Source organism: Phocoena sinus, chromosome 14 (assembly GCF_008692025.1).
Source record: "Phocoena sinus isolate mPhoSin1 chromosome 14, mPhoSin1.pri, whole genome shotgun sequence".
Lineage (NCBI taxonomy): Eukaryota > Metazoa > Chordata > Mammalia > Artiodactyla > Phocoenidae > Phocoena > Phocoena sinus.
The window spans coordinates 72,225,386-72,242,849 of record NC_045776.1 but is presented as its reverse complement, the minus strand read 5'-3'; the positions used below and the strand labels follow the sequence as shown (position 1 = coordinate 72,242,849).

Genomic DNA, 17,464 nt, shown 5'->3' with positions numbered 1-17,464 from the left:
GTCCTCACGGGTTTCCCCGCCCATCTCCTTCCGTGAACCAATGAGAAACAAGTCTCTGGGAGTGTCCCGCCCTGGGGAGAGAGCCACGGACCAATGGAAGATGGCGGCTGATGGGTGGCGCGGCCGGAGGTAGGTGGAGTCACCCCGGGATCTGGACGGGAGCCTGGCAGGGTCAGTCCCCTACCAGAGCCCTGGAGCATGGCTGTGTGGGGTCTGGGAGTTCGCCTTGGCTTGCGCGGGTGCCTCGGCGCCCGCAAGCTATTGTGTCCCCGTTTCCAGAGCCGCGGCCCCCAGGGCGTGGAAGACGGGGACAGGTGAGTACCTGGCTGGGAGGGTAACTCAGGCATCTGCCCTGAGTTATGTTGTCGCCGTGGTTACGTCAAACCGCTGGGAGGTCACCGCAGCAATCGCCAGGTGACGTCCTCTTTAGTCGTGACGTCACCGTGGCAACGTGGGCTCCGTGGAAGCCAGAGACCGAGGTTTCTTGGCACAAGACAAGTCCAATCGAAGCCCAGCATCTATCAGGACAGGGCATATCCCATGTGAGCCAAGAGGGTCATCTTGCCTGGCCCCACAATCAGGAGGGGCCTCAATTCGGAAATTAACCTATCTCCAAAGCAGTTTATACTTTAAGGCACAGAGATACACCAGCGCGGTCTTAAGAGGACTGTCATTATATGCCTTGAAACTTGCACCCTGTTCCCGGACCTTAGAACCTGATATAATAATGGATTAATCTATTTCACAGATCCAGTAATTTAACCTTTGAATAACCTTCTAATGTCACATTTTAATGTTGAAGTCTTTATTAAAGGTGTTGCTATTTGAAAATGCCAGCTTTCGAACCCTGTTTTGGCAATTCTCCATTTCGGAGTATACTTGAAGCTTTACAGTATGGTAATGGCCCAGGGATTTTTCCCTCCAAGAGTCCCTGGCTTGGTAGAGCAGAGGTAACAATTTTGGGGTGTCGAATAAGATAGTCTTGGGCAAGAATCCCAGCCCTACTGCTTCTTCCCGTGGTGACCTAGGAGGGTGAGTCTCATCCCGTCAGCTACCGATTCCTCAAAAACAAAATGAATGGGCTTCCCTGGTGGCGCAGTGGTTGAGAGTCCGCCTGCCGATGTAGGGGACGCGGGTTCGTGCCCCGGTCCGGGAAGATCCCACATGCCGCGGAGAGGATGGGCCCGTGAGCCATGGCCGCTGGGCCTGCGCGTCTGGAGCCTGTGCTCTGCAACGGGAGAGGCCACAACAGTGAGAGGCCCGCATACGGCAAAAAAAAAAAAAAATGAACATCATAGGTAGTGCTTGGGAAGATTCCAGGGATAATTCAAGGAGATAATGCCTGTAATTCACTTAGCATAGTGCAGAGACTATGGAAGTGATCGATAAATTCTTTCAGCCAACATTTATAGAGCGTCTGCATTGAGCAATGCACTACATCAGCTATTCTGCAGATAAGGGTGTGGCAAGACACAGAACTTGCCCACAAAGGGCTTAAAACTAAGAGGAACGGAGGGGAAAGATTTCAAGAGATCCAAGCAGAAGGGGGTAAGTGCTGCTTCTGAGGATATGGGTAGCAAACTGTGACCCACTGAAGGACGTGCCCCATTATATATGCCATCCTCACTCATCATCTCTTGATGTTTATTTCTCCTTAGGCCACAGCCTTCCTCAAAGACACCCAAGCTCCCCAAGATCTACACCAAAACAGGAGACAAAGGTAGGGTGGGGACAGGTGAAAAATGCAAAGAAAGACATGGCAGATTCCATCTTAAAGTTCTTCCAAATTCTAGGACTTCCCTGGCAGTCCAGTGGTTAAGACTCCACGCTTCTACTGCAGGGGGCATGGGTTCGATCCTTGGTCAGGGAACTAAGATCCTGTATGCCACGCGGCACTAGAAATTGATGGAAAATTCTGGAATGAGAATTAAATAATAGCTTTAAAATATTTTTTTAAAGTTCTTTCAAATTCTTTACAGACATTAAAAGTATGTGACAGATCTCAACAGGCATCACCCAAATGTGATGTGAAATGAAAGATGCCCAAGATATATTAGGTGATAAAAGCAAGTTGCAGAACATCCAAATAGTTGGAATCCACTCGATAAAAGTGTGTGTGTGTATTTATATGTGTGTTCAGGTGTGCATAGAACATTGTGAAAGGTTATACCTTGGACTGTTACCTGGGAGAGAGATTGAATTGTGGGAGAGGGGAATGAATAGACGGGCTTTCATTGTTTCCTGTACATACTTTTATTCTATTATTTATTTTGTAATGAGCATATATTGCTTCGATAATTTAAAAAAATACCAGAACATAATGTACAGAAAAAAAAAGGTGCAGAAGAACATATCAGTATGATACCGTTTTCTAAAGTTTTAAACCACGCATGGACTTCCCTCGCGGTCCAGTGGTTTGAACTTGGCGCTTCCACTGCAGGGGGCGCGGGTTTGATCCCTGGTTGGGGAACTAAGATCCCTCATGCTGCGTGGCATGGCCCCCCCCCAAAAAAAAACACGCAGATTACCAGTATTTATTGCTTTGGAGGTATATTTATGTAGTAAGAAGATAAAAACATTCATAGATGTACTTAATGCCATTGTACACTTAAAAATGGTTAAAATGGCCAATTTTACATTATGTTTATGTTATCATAATAAGAAAAGAAGAGATGCAAAGGGATGACAGTGTTGATGCCCTCCAGCCAAAGACTCCAGGGACGGAATTCCCTGGCGGTCCAGTGGTTAGGACTCCACGCTCTCACTGCCAAGGACCTGGGTTCAGTCCCTGGTCGGGGAACTAAAATCCCACAAGCCAAGCAGCACAGCCAAGAATAAATAAATAAATAAATAAAGTATATCAGGACATAAGTGAGGACAGTGGTTACCCCTGGGGAGGGGGGCAGTGACTGAAAGCGGGGACACGGGGGCTTCTAGGGTGAGGCTCCTATTTTATTTCTTGATCTAGATGCTGATCACAGAGGTCTATATCAGTTAGTAACAGTTCATCAACTTGTACACTTATGATTCGAGCACTTTTCTGTGTATGTTATCCTTCAAGTGGAAAAATGCTTTAAAAGAGCTTATCAGGAAAAAAAACTCTTTAATTTGGGCAGCAAAACATTTTCACAGGGTTTTCCAGCACCTTCACCGGAGAAAGGAGACCGAAAGACGACCAGGTGTTTGAAGCCGTGGGAACTACAGATGAATTAAGTTCAGCCATTGGGTAAGGGGGACGGGATTGGCCTTGAGGTCGGGCTTGAGTTGGTTGTTAGAGGGCATGACTGATGTGCAGCTCTCCAGAGTGCCCGCCAGTCCCAGAGGCTGCCAGCCCTCGATGAACCTTCCTTGGCCTGTGGCTTCTGTCCCTCACCGCATGATGCTGCCTCGCCCCTCCATCCCTGCTCCCTCATTCTGCTCGTATGTGTGTGCCGTTGAGGTGCATGTGCAAAGTGACAGGTGAGTCGAGCACAGTACACAGGGCATCAGACATGATCCCTTTCGGGAGGCTTATTTTTTAAGCATATACACAGCTAGAGTTTAGAAGGTGGACTCGGAGAAGTAGTCAGGATCGGCCGGGCCATGCCGGTGTAACAAACAACCCCCACATTTCGTGGCTTAAACCACCAAAGGCGTATTTCATCCTCTCACTTCAAGCCCATCGTGGGTTGGGTATGTTTCTTCTCTGCCTGGCCTTCACTCTGGGACCCGGGCTGGTGGGACAGCCTCTGTCTAGAACAACACCAGTAATTGTGGCAGAGGGAAGAAAGATCACGGTGATGCCCACGCTGGCTCTTAAAGCTTCCACAAAGTGACACGCCACCTCTGCTCACATTTCATTGGCCAGAGCCAGGGACGTGGACACATGTGACAGCAGCAGGGGTGGGAGGGGCCGCAAATAATTGAGAACAAAGTTCAGGCCACCATGCTCAGCAAGCCGTTGGCAGCATGAGCTGCAGTTATTATAAGTACTAGTTCACAAGTTCCGACTCGGCCTTGTGGGTGAAGATCATGGTAATCAGACAGACCTGGGTTCAAATTCTCTCCCACTGCTGACTGGCTGTGTGACTTCAGGCAAATCACCTGGCCTCTCTGAGCCTCAGTTTCCTATTCTGTCAAGTGATCCTAGTAATAGTATCCAATCTCATTGGGTTCTTGTGAGGATGTAATGAGAGAACTCCATGTTTCCCCCTTAGGACAGTACCTAGCACCAATCATAATGCTAGCTATTATTATCATCATAATTTTATTAAAACTTACCTGTTCATGGTGGCCATTTCTCAGTGATGGGCCTAAGTGAGGTTCTCAGGAAAGATAATGTAGCTAGTCTGCCAGCAGAGGAGAGAGGGCAGACCCCTTGGTGTGTGTGAGAAGGGTGTGGTGAGGGGGAAGTGCACAGAAGATGAAGTGGGCAGAGGGGCGGGAAGGCGGGTTCTAGCGTCGGCTGTTTAGAATTAGCAAATCAGCAGGCCATCATCCCTCAGGTGATGTGGTGCAGGGGACTGGCCACAGCTCAGTTGTGGATTCTTCCATCCTCAGATGTTGGTGGAGCATCTGCGTGTGCCAGGCTCTGCTGAGTGGGGAGCCTCAGCCCTGCCTTCATGGAGCCTGCGGTCTGCGGGGTGCGGTGCAGCGGGCGGGGCGGAGCAGACAGACGCTGGAGGGGCAGCCACAAGTGGTGGGAGTGGGGATGGAGCGAGCATGGGGAGGGGCCTCCCGCTGGCCTCTGTCGTGGGAACATCCTCGGTGAGCAGATATTCCCGAGCATCTCCAATGTGCCAGGCCTGAGGCATACGCCCCCGCCTCACCATCCAGAGGGGAAGACCAACGCGGGACAGCTTACGTGTGTGCTTATTTAGTTCTGATTGTAAGATGGGCTAGAAGATGCACAGTCGTTCTTCTTTTGTCCTTTCAAAGCCATTCTCCTGTGCCTGGGAGGCTGGCCTGGAGATGGTCTCACCCCGATTCCCTTGTCCTCTGGCTTTAGAGTTGGTCCAACCAATGGGCAGCACCAGCAGGAGATCGGACGAGGGTGAGAGGGGTAGGGGTATGTGTGACCCCGCCCCCAGCCCTGTGCGGCTCTGGCAGTTGTGGGGCTTTCCACTGCTTTCTCCCAGCTGCCCAGCTCCTGGCGATGGCCTCTGCCCAGAATGCAGCTCTCTCCAGGGTTGGTAGCACCTTTGACCCTCCCTTGCCCCTTCAGGCTCTTGCTTTTGCTCATCTCTGCCATCCATCCACAGTTCCCATAAGCCTTCCCGCTCTGTCAGCAGTCCCTTCGTGAAGCTTTTCTCCAGGAACCCTTCAAACACACCACTGCCCGGCCAGGACCCTGACTGGTACAGAAGAGGGTGCAGTGTTCTGAGGGAGGCCAGGGCCACAGTCCTGACCTGCATCGGGGGCACTTTGATTTTCCTGCCCCACCCAGCCTTACCAGCGAACTCCTACTCAGCCTTCAGAGTCCCACCTCCAGCATCGCTTCCTCCAGGAAGCCCTCCCTGAACCCTAATCAAGGCCAAATATCCCAGGACTCTCACCCTTTCCTTCAGAGCACTGACCTCAGTTTGCAACTTCACTGTCAGTCGTGTGACATCTGATTCACATCTCCCTGTCCTGCCTAACGGAGCCTGTGTCACCTCTGTTCATACTGAATCACCTGGACCTGGCCAGAGTAGGCACTGAAAGAGGAGTTGTTGGCTGGATGAGCGGCGAAAAACAAATACCTCCAACCACATGGAAGGTTACGATGTTCTCAATGTCAGCAAGAAAACAACGGCCTTCCTGTGACAGCTCAATTAGCAAAATGGCCAATCCCCTGAGAATGTATTGCCTTCCAGCAAGACAGGGCCTGGGGATGTTATATTTGAGGCAAATTCTTCCTTCTTCCTCACAGGTTTGCTATGGAATTAATTGCAGAAAAGGGCCACCCGTTTGTGGAAGAGCTTCAGAAAGTGAGTAACATTGTCTCACCCCGAGCTGGGATTTTTCCAACCCCGAGGCCTGGTGGCCATAACTGGATTTGCCAACTGACCATCAGTTCCTTTCTGTGTCACCTGGGACTAGTCCACTTACCCTCTGTGAGCCTCAGTTTCTTCATCTGTAAGATGGGGACACACAGAGATGACCCTCCCTCACAGGCGAGTGGTGAGGTTTGGCCTCAGAGAGGGAAATGTGAAGGGCAGTGGTCTCAGCCCAGGGCAGTTCTGCCCCTCAGGGGACACAGGGCAATGTCTGGAGATGTTTTTTTTTTTTTTTTTTTTTTTTTTTTATAAATTTATTTATTTATTTTTGGCAGTGTTGGGTCGTCGTTTCTGTGCGAGGGCTTTCTCTAGTTGCGGCGAGCGGGGTCCACTCTTCATCGCGGTGCGCGGGCCTTTCACTGTCTCGGCCTCTCTTGTTGCAGAGCACAGGCTCCAGACGCACAGGCTCCAGACGCGCAGGCTCAGTAGTTGTGGCTCACGGGCCCAGTTGCTCCGCGGCATGTGGGATCTTCCCAGACCAGGGCTCGAACCCGTGTTCCCTGCATTAGCAGGCAGGTTCCCAACCCCTAGCGCCACCAGGGAAGCCCTCTGGAGATGTTTTAAGTTGTCACATTGGAGGTGGAGGTGCTACTGGGACCTAGTGCGTAGAGGCAGGGATGCGGCTAAACGTCCTACAACGCACAGGACGGGCCCCATGACAGAGGATGACCTGGGCCAAAATGTCAGTGGCCCTGAGGTTGAGAGACTTGAAAGGCCCAGCTGTGGTTAGCCCTCGGCGGGGGGGATGGTAGGGTTCTTAGAATTACTGTTCTGTTCCTTAAGAGGCAGCAGGGGCTCTGCCCCACAGAGAGGACTTCAGAAATAGAGGCAGGGCCATCACCCCCAGAACATGGAGAATGTACCTGGGGTTTTAGTCTGCGTGCTGACCTGAGTCAGCTGCTCCCTGGAGGGTCAGCGCTCGGCCTGCTTCAGTCCTCCAGGCCAGGCTGGAGCCCACTGGGGCCCCTGGGAGCAGACACAGGGTAGTGAGGGGCTGCAGAAAGATGGGAGGCCTAAACTGCTGGAACGTTCTATGAATGAGGCACCTCCTGTATGAGGGAGACTGGTCTTCAGCCTCAGAATGAGGAATTGCTGGCGTCTACAGTGGTCGTTTCTGTCTGCCGTGCTCACCTCTGAGCGGGGAGCTGCTCCAGGCCTATGGCAGGCCAGGCAGCCTGTTCCCGGCTCTCCCTGCAGAAGCCCATGAGGTGGAGGCCAGCCCTCACGTTTTACAGAGGACAAAACTGAGGCCCAGCCCAAGGCCGCACAGCCAGGAATCAGCGGGGCTGGGATCGGATTCCCAGACTGGGGCCACCTCTCTCCAGCCCCCGGGGTAAACGCTGCAGGTGGCCGCTGGCGGAGTAGTACTGTGACGCCCCTTTCCATTGGAAGCCGCAGAGACACCACGAGGTCAGGGAACTTACCCAGAGTCTGCTTGCTCGGCGGCTCAACAGGGCTCCAGTCCACTCCCAGGTGGGCACCGTCTACTCTCACCGACCGTGTCCTGCTCCCGGCACACTGCCACGGTGGCTGTCTCATCAGAGGGCACAGCCCTGTCCTGTACAGTTTAAAAAGCACTGTCAATTTGGGTCTCTCCGCCCAAGTGTTATAGGTTAGAAAACCAAGGCCGTCAGTTTAGAGAAAAGAAAAAGCCCTCGAAGTGCCCGGCACATGGGAGAGGAGGGTCGGGGTGAGAAGACTCCTCCCGACTATCCCTGGGTGCTTGACACTCCCCGTCTGCGTCACCCAGGCGTTCCAAGGGAGCCAGGGCCCCTCCCAACAGGGCCGACGTGCTGCGCTGCAGGTTCACACAGAGTTTGCTGATTAGCCTTTGTAAATGCCGGCTCCTTAGAGGCCTGACAGCTCCCGGCAGGCCCAGCCCTGCACGTGGACGCACGAGAGCCCCGCTTGGCCTGCGTGACAGGGTCTTCACCCACGCCTCCCATTCCTTCCCAGATCCAATGCTCCCTGCAGGACGTCGGCTCTGCACTGGCAACACCGCGCTCCTCAGCCAGGGAGGCTCACTTAAGTAATTCCCTCCCTGAACCCACTGTGTGTGCTCAGAGGGCCCCGGGGGGCCTGGGCCCGTGGGCGGGGGGAGTGATTCTGTCCTGGGTGTTGTCTGGGACCCCTGTCAACCTGGCCTGTGCAGCCTGAGACGGAGGGTCCCTCTGAGCCAGGGGAATGGTTGGCGGGCACCCAGGCAGAAGGGACGGGGTGGGTTCCTTGTGATCCTGGGGCAGTGGCCTCACGGCCATGTCCTTCTCCTTGGCTCCACAGAACATGCCACGTTCGAGGCAGGGCCCATCCTGGAGCTGGAGCAGTGGATCGACAGATACTCCAGCCAGCTGCCCCCGCTCACGGCTTTCATCCTGCCTGTAGGTACTGGGCTGCCTCAACCTGGGGGTGGCTGCGGGCCAGTGTGTTGCCCAAAACACACAGGCAGGGATTCAGCCTCCCCACTTTTAATTTTTAACAGCGACAGAAGCTTTCCCCCAGCCCCCAAGTCCCCTCCAGACCGTCACGGCTCCCTCCCCAGTCCTGCCTGCTTTGGAGAGGGGTACCCAGTGGGTGTGCCCTGGCAGGGCCCCTGGAGACAGAACACTGCCTGTTGTGGGCGGGGCCTGTGTGTCCCTCCATCCATCCAGGCTCCCTGCCTGTAGTGGGCACCCTCCCCCTGCCCTTCCAGCCAACACCTGCTTTCTCCTTTCAGTCCGGAGGCAAGAGCAGCTCCGCACTGCATCTCTGTCGGGCCGTGTGCCGCCGAGCTGAGAGACGGTACTGGGGTGCGGGGCCGAGGGAGCGCGGCCTGGGCAGAGAGACAGTGATCCTGACGGGGGTGGTGGGGTGGGGGCGGAACAGCACGTCGGGATCAGAGCTTGTGCAGAAGCAGGCAGCTCCAGGAAAGGGGAGGGGGAGGCCCAGCGGGTCTAGGTGATTATTTGTAATTATAATAACACTCACGTGGTATGAAATTCAGGTGCGTATTCAGTGAGGACTCCCTGTTCCTGGGGTTAATCTAAATGGTGGGGGTGGTCTCAGCTGAGCAGAAAGGATTGAAAAGCTCCACACCATGATAAGAGCTATGAGGGAGGGTACTTGGCACCAGAGTGACCCAGCCTGGGACTGGGCATGGGGGGTACTGGGGGCACAGTGGACAGAGTGCCCAGGGTGAGGGGACAGCAAGGGCAGAGGCGGCAGTCTGCATGGAACACACACAAAGGATGCCGAGTGTCTGGTCCAGAGTGAGGGGCGTGAGGCATGACGAGGCTAGAGGCTGAGCTGAGGCCAGGCCGGGCAGGGCCTCATGTGCCCCGAGAGCTCTGCATTTATCCTGCGAGCCATTGATGGGTTTTAGGCCATGAGATGACATGCTGGCTGCTGGGTGAAGAAGGGCCCAGACCAGCCACCTGCTACCCCAATCCCCCAACTCAGAGTCAGGAGAGGAGGGACCCCCCCGCCCCCCGCCAGAAGCTCCTGACTGCCTTTTCAAGGAAACTTTAAAAGAGTAATTGCGGGGCTTCCCTGGTGGCGCAGTGGTTGAGCGTCCGCCTGCCGATGCAGGGGACACGGGTTCGTGCCCCGGTCCGGGAAGATCCCACATGCTGCGGAGCGGCTGGGCCCGTGAGCCATGGCCACTGAGCCTGCACATCCCGAGCCTGTGCTCTGCAACGGGAGAGGCCACAACAGTGAGAGGCCCGCATACCGCAAAAAAATAAATAATAAATTAAAAAAAAAAAAAGAGTAATTGCAACATCTCCACTTACACCACTCATAGGCCAGGCTGCCAGCCGGCTTTACAGAGAAATGGGAATAAAGCCCTGCTTTATATAACCGGCAGGACCGTGCTGGGCACTTTGTGTCCATTATTTCATTGATTCCTTGTGGTAACCTTGGGAGAGAGGTGGTGGCAGCCCCCACTCTACTGGAGTCAGGACGCTGGGGCTCAGAGGTGACACCGTGGCCAGGGTCACCTGGGTGGTCCATGGCAGAGTCTGGATTTGAGCCCAGGTGTGTCTGCTCCATACCTGAGCTCTGTCCATAGCCCCATGTCATAAAGATTTCACTTTTCATGAAAGGCCCTTGGGGCCAAGTGGTTCCTAAAGTGATGCCGAGTCACAAAAGAGCTTCAGCTTCAAAAGGAAAAAAGTCATTTGTACAAAGCTGTCCACATCAGCAGTGCTCATAGTAGCAAAAAACTGGAAACAACCCAAAGGCCCAACATCAGGGAATGGCCGAGCAGGGGTCGGAGGGGGGCGGTCCTGAGGACACCAAACCCGTGCCCAGGTGACAAAGCCCCTGGGGCAGGAGACACAAACCTGGGGCCTCAGTTTGGGGCGAGCACCTCCCAGCAGGAGTTACGTAGCAGAGGCGACTCGCGTGGAGGGGCTGCCAGCTCACTAGCACTCAGCAGACAGCACCATCTAGCGTGTCTGCACAGACTGGCGAGGCTGCAGCGGGAGTGAAATGCTGACTCAGGACGCAGCTCCTGCCCCCAAGCGTGTTGAGCCTATAACGTAGTGTGATGCTGTGTTTCCTCCCCTTCTAGCGTGGTGCCTCTTGTCCAGTCCGGTGAGACGGATGCAAACGTGGCCAAGTTCTTAAACAGGTACTCAGATGGGATCTGGAGAGTCTTTCTGAAAAAGTAGGCACTTCGTGGCTCCAGCCCTGGCTCGTGCGGCTCCAGCGTGGGCCAGGCCAGGGCTGAGAGCTGAGGGACCCCAGGAGCTGCCTGGGGTCCAGAAAGTGACCTCACAGCCAGGGTCTGGCCCCTTGATGTGGTCACTCCTCCCCCAGGACATGGCCTGGGCTTTGATGGTCCTGACCAGCTCCTTTCCTCCTGGGAGGGGAGTGAGGACCGTTCTGTTCATGTCACAGTAGTGATCCTGGGGAGCCTTCCAGCCATGTAGGTTGTGTGGGCTGAGCCAGTTCGTTCTCTTAGCAAGGAAGGCATCACCGCACAGATGAGGAACCAGCATATGACAGCTCTGCGGCGGGGGTGATCACCCAGAGCGGAGTCTCTTCCACTGCCCAGTCCCCCACCACACTCCCGGAGAGACAGCCAGGCATCAGGAGGAGGGGGGCATGGTTCCAGGAGCGGGCACGGGTCAGGGAAGGTTCCAGCAGGACCTGCCATGGAGCTGGCCTCGGGGTAGGGTTGGGGCAGGGAGAGAAGAGGAGGGTGGGGTCAGTGCGGCCCGGAAACAAGGGAGAGCACAGGGCAGCTTCGCAAGCTAACTGCCAGCCGCTGAGGGGCAGGCTCGCTGCTGCCTCTCCTGTTTCCCTCCCCACCCAGCCCTGCCCAGAGGCCCCATCACCGCCGGGTCAAAGAATGAAGGGAGGGGGGCACTAGGGTCTAGCCCACTAGAACATTCCAGGCCAGTGCTTCTCAACCAGGATGTCTGGCAATGTCTGGAGACAAGTGGTTGGGGGCTGGGGTGCTGCCCAGTGTCCTACAATGCACACAACAGCTCCCTCTTCCTCCCACGAAGAATCACCCAGCCACAAGGAATGATCCCGAATGTCACTAGTGCCGAGGTTGAGAAGCCTGCTCTAGGCTCCCTCTACTCAAAGAGTAGACCAGCAGCACCAGAATCACCTGGGCACAGTTTAGACCTGCCAAATCCTGGGCCTGGCCCAGCCAGTCCTCCCGAATCAGAATCTGATCTGCATGTCACCAGGATCCCCAGTTGACTTGTGTGCACACCCCAGTTTGGGAGGCACCAGGCCTGTTCACTGGAAGGTGCAGAAACCAGGGAGTGGTCCAAAGTCACCAGCCCTGTGAGGTCAGACAGGGTAGTGGCCTCATCCTGCAGGAACCACCCCAGCCCTGGCGCCAGAGTTGGGCACTGGGCTCTCAGGAAGCTGGCCTGGAGCGCCATCCATCAAGCCCAGGTTGGCTGAGCACCCGCTGTCCCACCCGATGCTCCTGGGGCACGTGACTGATATTTCCTCCTAGAAGGCTAATATAGGGAGGACCCTGTTAGCATTGATCTCTCATTTCAGATCATTCCATTTGCCTTCTGCCCCTCCAGACTCAGTGACTATCTCTTCACGTTAGCCAGATACACAGCCATGAAGGAGGGGAATCCAGAAAAAATATACAAGAAAAATGACTTGTCGGTCCATGCCTGAGGCGCTTGGAAATAATGGAAAAAGGGAGCTTTGCAGACTCCTCTACAGTGACAACGGGAAAGGAAGACTTTGCCCTCGTGTCCTGATTCCTGAAGATCTCACCCAGAGGGGCCAGAAGCTGGTCTTTTGTCCAGACTCCGCTTCCTCTCAGGGCCCCCCACTTCCTGAGGCCGGTGGAGAATTCCAGCCCCCTCCCCTGGGCTCTCCTCAGCCTTCCAAAAAAGAATAAAAGTGGGAAAGGCTTGAGGGGGTGTGTGTGTGGGGGGGGTGTGGGTGTGTGAGAGAGAGAGAGAGAGACAGATGCCCTCCACTGGCAGCTCATTTGGAATGGTACCAGAGGCCCTTGGAAATGTAATTGTGATCTACCTGTGCCAAAGGGGCTTTAAAACGTCACATTTATAAAGAGTAAGGCAGACAGGATTTGGAGTTTAGTCACCTCTGAGCCACTCATCAAGGGGGAAGGACGTCTGCAGACTGACAGGCGAGGCCTCGGAAACACTTGGACTGAAGTGCATGTGTGGCGAGGGTGCAGCCTGGAGAATCTTCTCTAAAGGGGAGCCTTCCTCCATCAAGGGACGGACATCCCGGGGAGAGGAACACCACCACTTTAATGAGGGCATGTCCTGCCCGGGCAGGTGGCGTCCAGGGTCAGAGGTGAACTGCGTTCAGCTTCAGACTATAAGCTCTTATGTTTCCAGCGAGGCTGATACAGACCAGACCTACTTCTCTGATGTTGCACTTGGCTGGTTTATGCCTCTGAGATCCAGGCCACAGCTGTATTTTATTTCAGTTGTCACTGCTGCTCCCGCTCGCTAGGAAGTGACCCTGCCAGTGCCAGGTGTGTCCTTGGGAAGGGGGATATTTATGAAGGGTGAGGAGGCAGCCCTGAGAACCTGAAGACTCCACGCCACTAATTGCAGGAAACAACTTGGGAAGGGCAGGCTCTCACTAACTGTCAGGGCGGAACCGCCCAGTGAACTCCATCCAGCCATCATTTATTAGCCTGAAGCTCGGAAGTCTGGTCCCTCCAGCCATCCTTGCCATCAGTTAGGAAACATTAAAATGATGAGTTTTGTGCTAGCTTTGCTTTCGTTCTTAACCACCTTACCTGCTCATTTTGCTGGAGGAACATCATTATCTCGTCCCTTCTGGGTCCTTTCGTTCCTGGACTTGAGCAAAGTGGCTGAGGTGCAGGTGACCGTGAGTGAAAGTGAAAACCCTCCAGGAAGTGGCCCCGGCCAGCAGTTGGCGCCAGGTCTGGTGCATGGTGGGCACTCGGCCTGTGTGAACAGAACTGAGAACATTACGGAACAGGCTAAAGGTGGTTCACTGTCGGGCAGGCACTCAGGCTGGACCGGGGAGGGTTATGTTCCAAGAGCTCACAGCAAATCCATCAAGTGACTAGGTCCTGCCCACACCTTAGCATCTTCCTGGAAGGAGCAGGACGTACATAATAAAAAGTCCCACATTCCCCACTGTAGTGAAACATCTGCAAAGGACAAGAGGAGTTCTTCGAGTAGATACAGCGTCCTCATGGGATGATCTCTGAAACAAGGCCTTTTCCTGTAGCCATATCCCCTCCCCAGCAGCCCTTGCTGGGAGGGGCTGTCGCAGGCCAGATGGTAACTCTGGGTTCCCAGGTCCCACGCCCCCTGCATCATTCCCTTCCACCAGCAAACATCCCCGAGAAACAAACACCCCTGAGAAACATGCAGGTGCAGGCATGTCCTGTGCCACTGACCTGGGAAGAACTGAGGCGGCCTGCTGGGGAAGGGCTCGCCCAGGGGACGGGTCAGTTTGAAACTTTCGCTCCTCTGCCGTACCTTACATAGCCATGTGGGAGCTGGAAGCAAAAGGAAAAATGTGTTCACCCCCGTACACTTAGCAAAACATCCTCCTCGGTCTCGAACCCAGTGGGAAAAGTTAATGAAAACTCCATGATCGAAACACATGACTGTATATAAAGCCCGTCTGCAACCGCTGTCAACCCTTGTAAATGGTCATCCGCATCACACAGCAACGCAGGTCGGGAGAGAAATGGCAGGCTGTTTTTATATATAATGGTGATACCTTGTCGATCATAGATTTTGTTTTTGCATAAATTTGATTTTTAAAAATATCGCGGTGAGGGATTTCCCTGGTGGTCCAGTGGTTAAGACTTCACCTTCCAGTGCAGGGGGTGTGGGTTCGATCCCTGGTCAGGGAGCTAAGGTCCCAAATACCTTGCGGCCAAAAAAACCAAAAACATAAAACAGAAGCAATATTGTAACAAATTCAATAAAGATTTTAAAAATGGTCCACATCAAAAAAAAATCCTAAAAAAAAAATACTGCAGTGGAATAAATTCTGTAAAAAAAAATTGCACAAAAGTTATTTCTCTCGCTTCCTGGATTTGGGGGTGTTCCCATACCTTTTGCACCCAAGAAAGTGCTCCACCTGCCTCTCCCTGGTCCAGGTCTGGCTCTCAGGATCGTATTTAGGGCCACAGTCAGAGGTGGTTGGATATTCCAGTGGCGAGAAGCCCACCAGCCAGCATTGTCGAAGGGCTTGACATGCCAGGCCCCAGGCCAGGGGCTCCACAAACATCATCACATTGAAACCTCACAGCAACCCCGAGGGAGGCACTGTCTATGGCAGGAGGGGGGAAACAGACTTGCAAACCAGCTTGTGTCAGGGAGTCAGTGCCAAGATGTGGGCCAGGGACACAGCCCTGTGACTCCCGGCCCAGTGCTCCTCCCCCCACTGCCACTTGACAGTCATTTTAATCACGCCCTGGGCCGCTGAGAACAATGTCAGGCACTAATAGATTCTGCTGTCTCATTTCTCAACCTACTTTCCCTTAACTGATACTTCATGGCTATTGTTAATGAGCATTTTTCACCGAGTAATTTTCATAACCCGAACTTGTAACTCATCCCAATGACAAACGTCCCCGGTACCAAATCCCCCATCAGCTGCAGTGTCACCCTCATCTCCCCCCACCCCACCCTCACACCTTCCTCCGACAACCCATACAGTTTTATGATCCCTCTGTCCCAGTTATCATTACCGAACCTTTAAGAATCCAGACACATTTCAGGTTTAATTGAATAAAATCCTTTGTGTAATAAATTCCACATGAATGCTGCATAAATCAGTGCCTTGGGAGGATTTGTGGCTCACCCCTCCCTTCAGAACAGGCCCACTGGCGATACTGGACCCAGGCTGGTCCCACCTTGCTTAGGGAGAGGACTGAGGCCCCCTTTGCAGCCCAGCCAGGGTGCAGTATTCATTTGCCTTGACCTGTCACTTTTCTTCTCTGGAGTCCATCGTGGAAGACAGTGCTTGGGCGCAAGCAGAGGCAGGAGATGAGCTGGTTGGGGACACCAGGATTTGGAAGGTTGGGGGACACCCAGGAACTTTGGGGGTGTCCCGGTGCTCTCCCACTCCACAGATTCACAAACTTCTGATGAAGGCTCTGTGCATCCTCTCCCACCGTAGTGAAACATCTGCAAAGGACAAGAGAAGTTCTTTGAGTAGATACGGCAGTCTGCGTACAACCCGTGGAAGCCCCGGGGAAGAACCTCTGCTCTCAGTTCTCCAGTGCAGCACCCACTTCAGGAGTGAATCCGTGCACAGGGCTGCCTGCTCCAGCGGCCTCATTGCTGGCTCTGTGGAGCCCCAGGCTTGTGGTGCGAGAAGAGTCAAACGCTCGGCATGGTCGTCAGCTTCAGGCAGACTTGGGTTCAAGACCAGCTCTGTTACTTCCTAGCATCACGACTCTGGGCAAGTCGTTCCATCTTCCTTGGACTTGCTTCTTCAACTGTAAAATGGGAATGAAAATCACATCCACCCCACAGGACCACTGGGAGAGTTTAATGAGGCAATGTTTAAAAGGCTTAGCATGCTCCCCCGTCTCATGTTAGCTATTATTATTTTGATTATTATTTGAAATCAAGTTCCAGCTCTGTCACTTCCTAGCTGAGTCACCTTGAGGGAATCTGTAACCACTCTGAACCTCAATCTTCAGCTTTTATTTTTGGGGACAATGATACCAACTTCCAAGGGTTCAGGAAATATGTCCATGGGCCTGGCACACGGCAGCAGCTCAACAAAAATAAAATGTAGCTACTTTTGAATCAGGTTTTATCCTTTTTCAAAGCACTTTCAAATAGCTCAGGCCCAGGTGGAGCGCACAGGACCGGGAGTAGCACCTCTGGTTTGTTAAGACTTCCCGAGCCGGTGGGAGATGGGGGCCTCCAGAGGGTCCTGGGCCAGGCCAGCCCAGGGGGATGTGGCTCCAGGAGCAACAGGCCGAAGTGAAAGGGAGGGTGACCTGGTCACAGAACAGCGAGAGCCAAAAGGGATCAGTGCCCGAGGACTCCCCGCGGGCAGCAGCAGAACCTGGTCTTCGGATTCCCACAAGGGGTCCTCTTGGGACAGAGGACATGATTGACAAATAACTGGGGCAGAGGAGGAGACGAGGGGACCTAAACCCAGGAGGAGCCCCCTACAAGCTACCTCTCTGAGGAAGGGTGAGCAGCAGGCCAGCTCAGCGTGCACCAGGGCAAAGGCAGCCTGGGGAAGGGATTGAATAAATGGCAGAAAGGCGTCCAGCTGACCCAGGACCTGGGGGTCCTCCCCACACCAGCTGCTCCCAAGGCACAAACCCTTGGCCCTAGTCTTTGGCCATCTGCAGTGCCCACATCCCTCCCCAGTGAGCAGGTGCCTTTATTTACGATCACCTTGGAAGGGTCGAGCAGACATATGTTGCTGAGGGTCGTTTATTCTTGTTTATAAAATTTATGGCTTCACCTCGATTACACACTGTCAAAACGGGAAGGATTGGCCCCAAAGTCTCTTGCCGCATGACTGCCTCAGACGTGTGTACATCTGTTAACTCCGTAGGAGCTGTAGAGGGAAATAAGGCTGCCGATAACTCAGAAGCTCGCTGTCCCGTCACGAGGTGTGGGCTACAGGCCTCAAGGAGAGACATCAGGCGCCTACGTGGAAGGGGAGGAGGTCAGGGTCTGCGGGTGGCCGCACCAGGTGGCATCGGGACCCTGGCCTTGCCTGGCAGACGGGCTCTCTCAGGCGCTTTGGGGTGGGGCATGGAAGGGGAGGAACTTGATTCCTGCAGCCCTCAGGGGTCCGGCTGCAGGACTGGCAGCTGGAGCCAGTTCTAAGCCTGTGGATCTCCACCTGCAGGTGTCAGCGGGGAGAGAGAAACGTTGACTCCACTGTGGTGGGTGGAGTTAGGTACGACCTCTCAGGAGGGAAATCTGGCAATGTCTATCCAAGTCCTGGAAATGTGCGTCCTTCTGACCCAGCAA

General features: G+C 54.0%; 1 protein-coding gene across 3 annotated transcripts; it reads left to right on the top strand.

Annotated features, from left to right (window-relative positions):
• Positions 1-169: 169 nt before the first annotated feature.
• MMAB (metabolism of cobalamin associated B) lies at positions 170-14,503 on the top strand. 3 transcript variants are annotated; one of them, XM_032603481.1, is made up of 9 exons: positions 170-314; positions 1,659-1,720; positions 3,133-3,226; positions 5,891-5,948; positions 7,974-8,046; positions 8,298-8,395; positions 8,731-8,795; positions 10,567-10,626; positions 12,053-14,503. In XM_032603481.1, the coding sequence occupies exons 1-9, from the start codon at positions 199-201 to the stop codon at positions 12,150-12,152; spliced, it is 726 nt and encodes a 241-aa protein (XP_032459372.1). In that variant the 5' UTR covers positions 170-198; the 3' UTR covers positions 12,153-14,503. The 3 variants fall into 3 exon arrangements, with proteins under 3 accessions (XP_032459372.1, XP_032459371.1, XP_032459373.1); XM_032603482.1 differs by having other exon boundaries at positions 185-314; positions 12,079-14,502; XM_032603480.1 differs by lacking the exons at positions 10,567-10,626; positions 12,053-14,503 and having other exon boundaries at positions 178-314; positions 8,298-9,727.
• The last annotated feature ends 2,961 nt before the right edge of the window (positions 14,504-17,464 follow it).

Coding starts and splice junctions, on each gene's coding strand:
- MMAB (XM_032603480.1), top strand. CDS start 199: ATGGCTGTGTGGGGTCTGGGAGTTCGCCTTGGCTTGCGCGGGTGCCTC. Junction 3,227..5,890: donor GAATTAAGTTCAGCCATTGG/GTAAGGGGGACG, acceptor TCTTCCTCACAG/GTTTGCTATGGAATTAATTG. Junction 5,949..7,973: donor TTGTGGAAGAGCTTCAGAAA/GTGAGTAACATT, acceptor ATTCCTTCCCAG/ATCCAATGCTCCCTGCAGGA.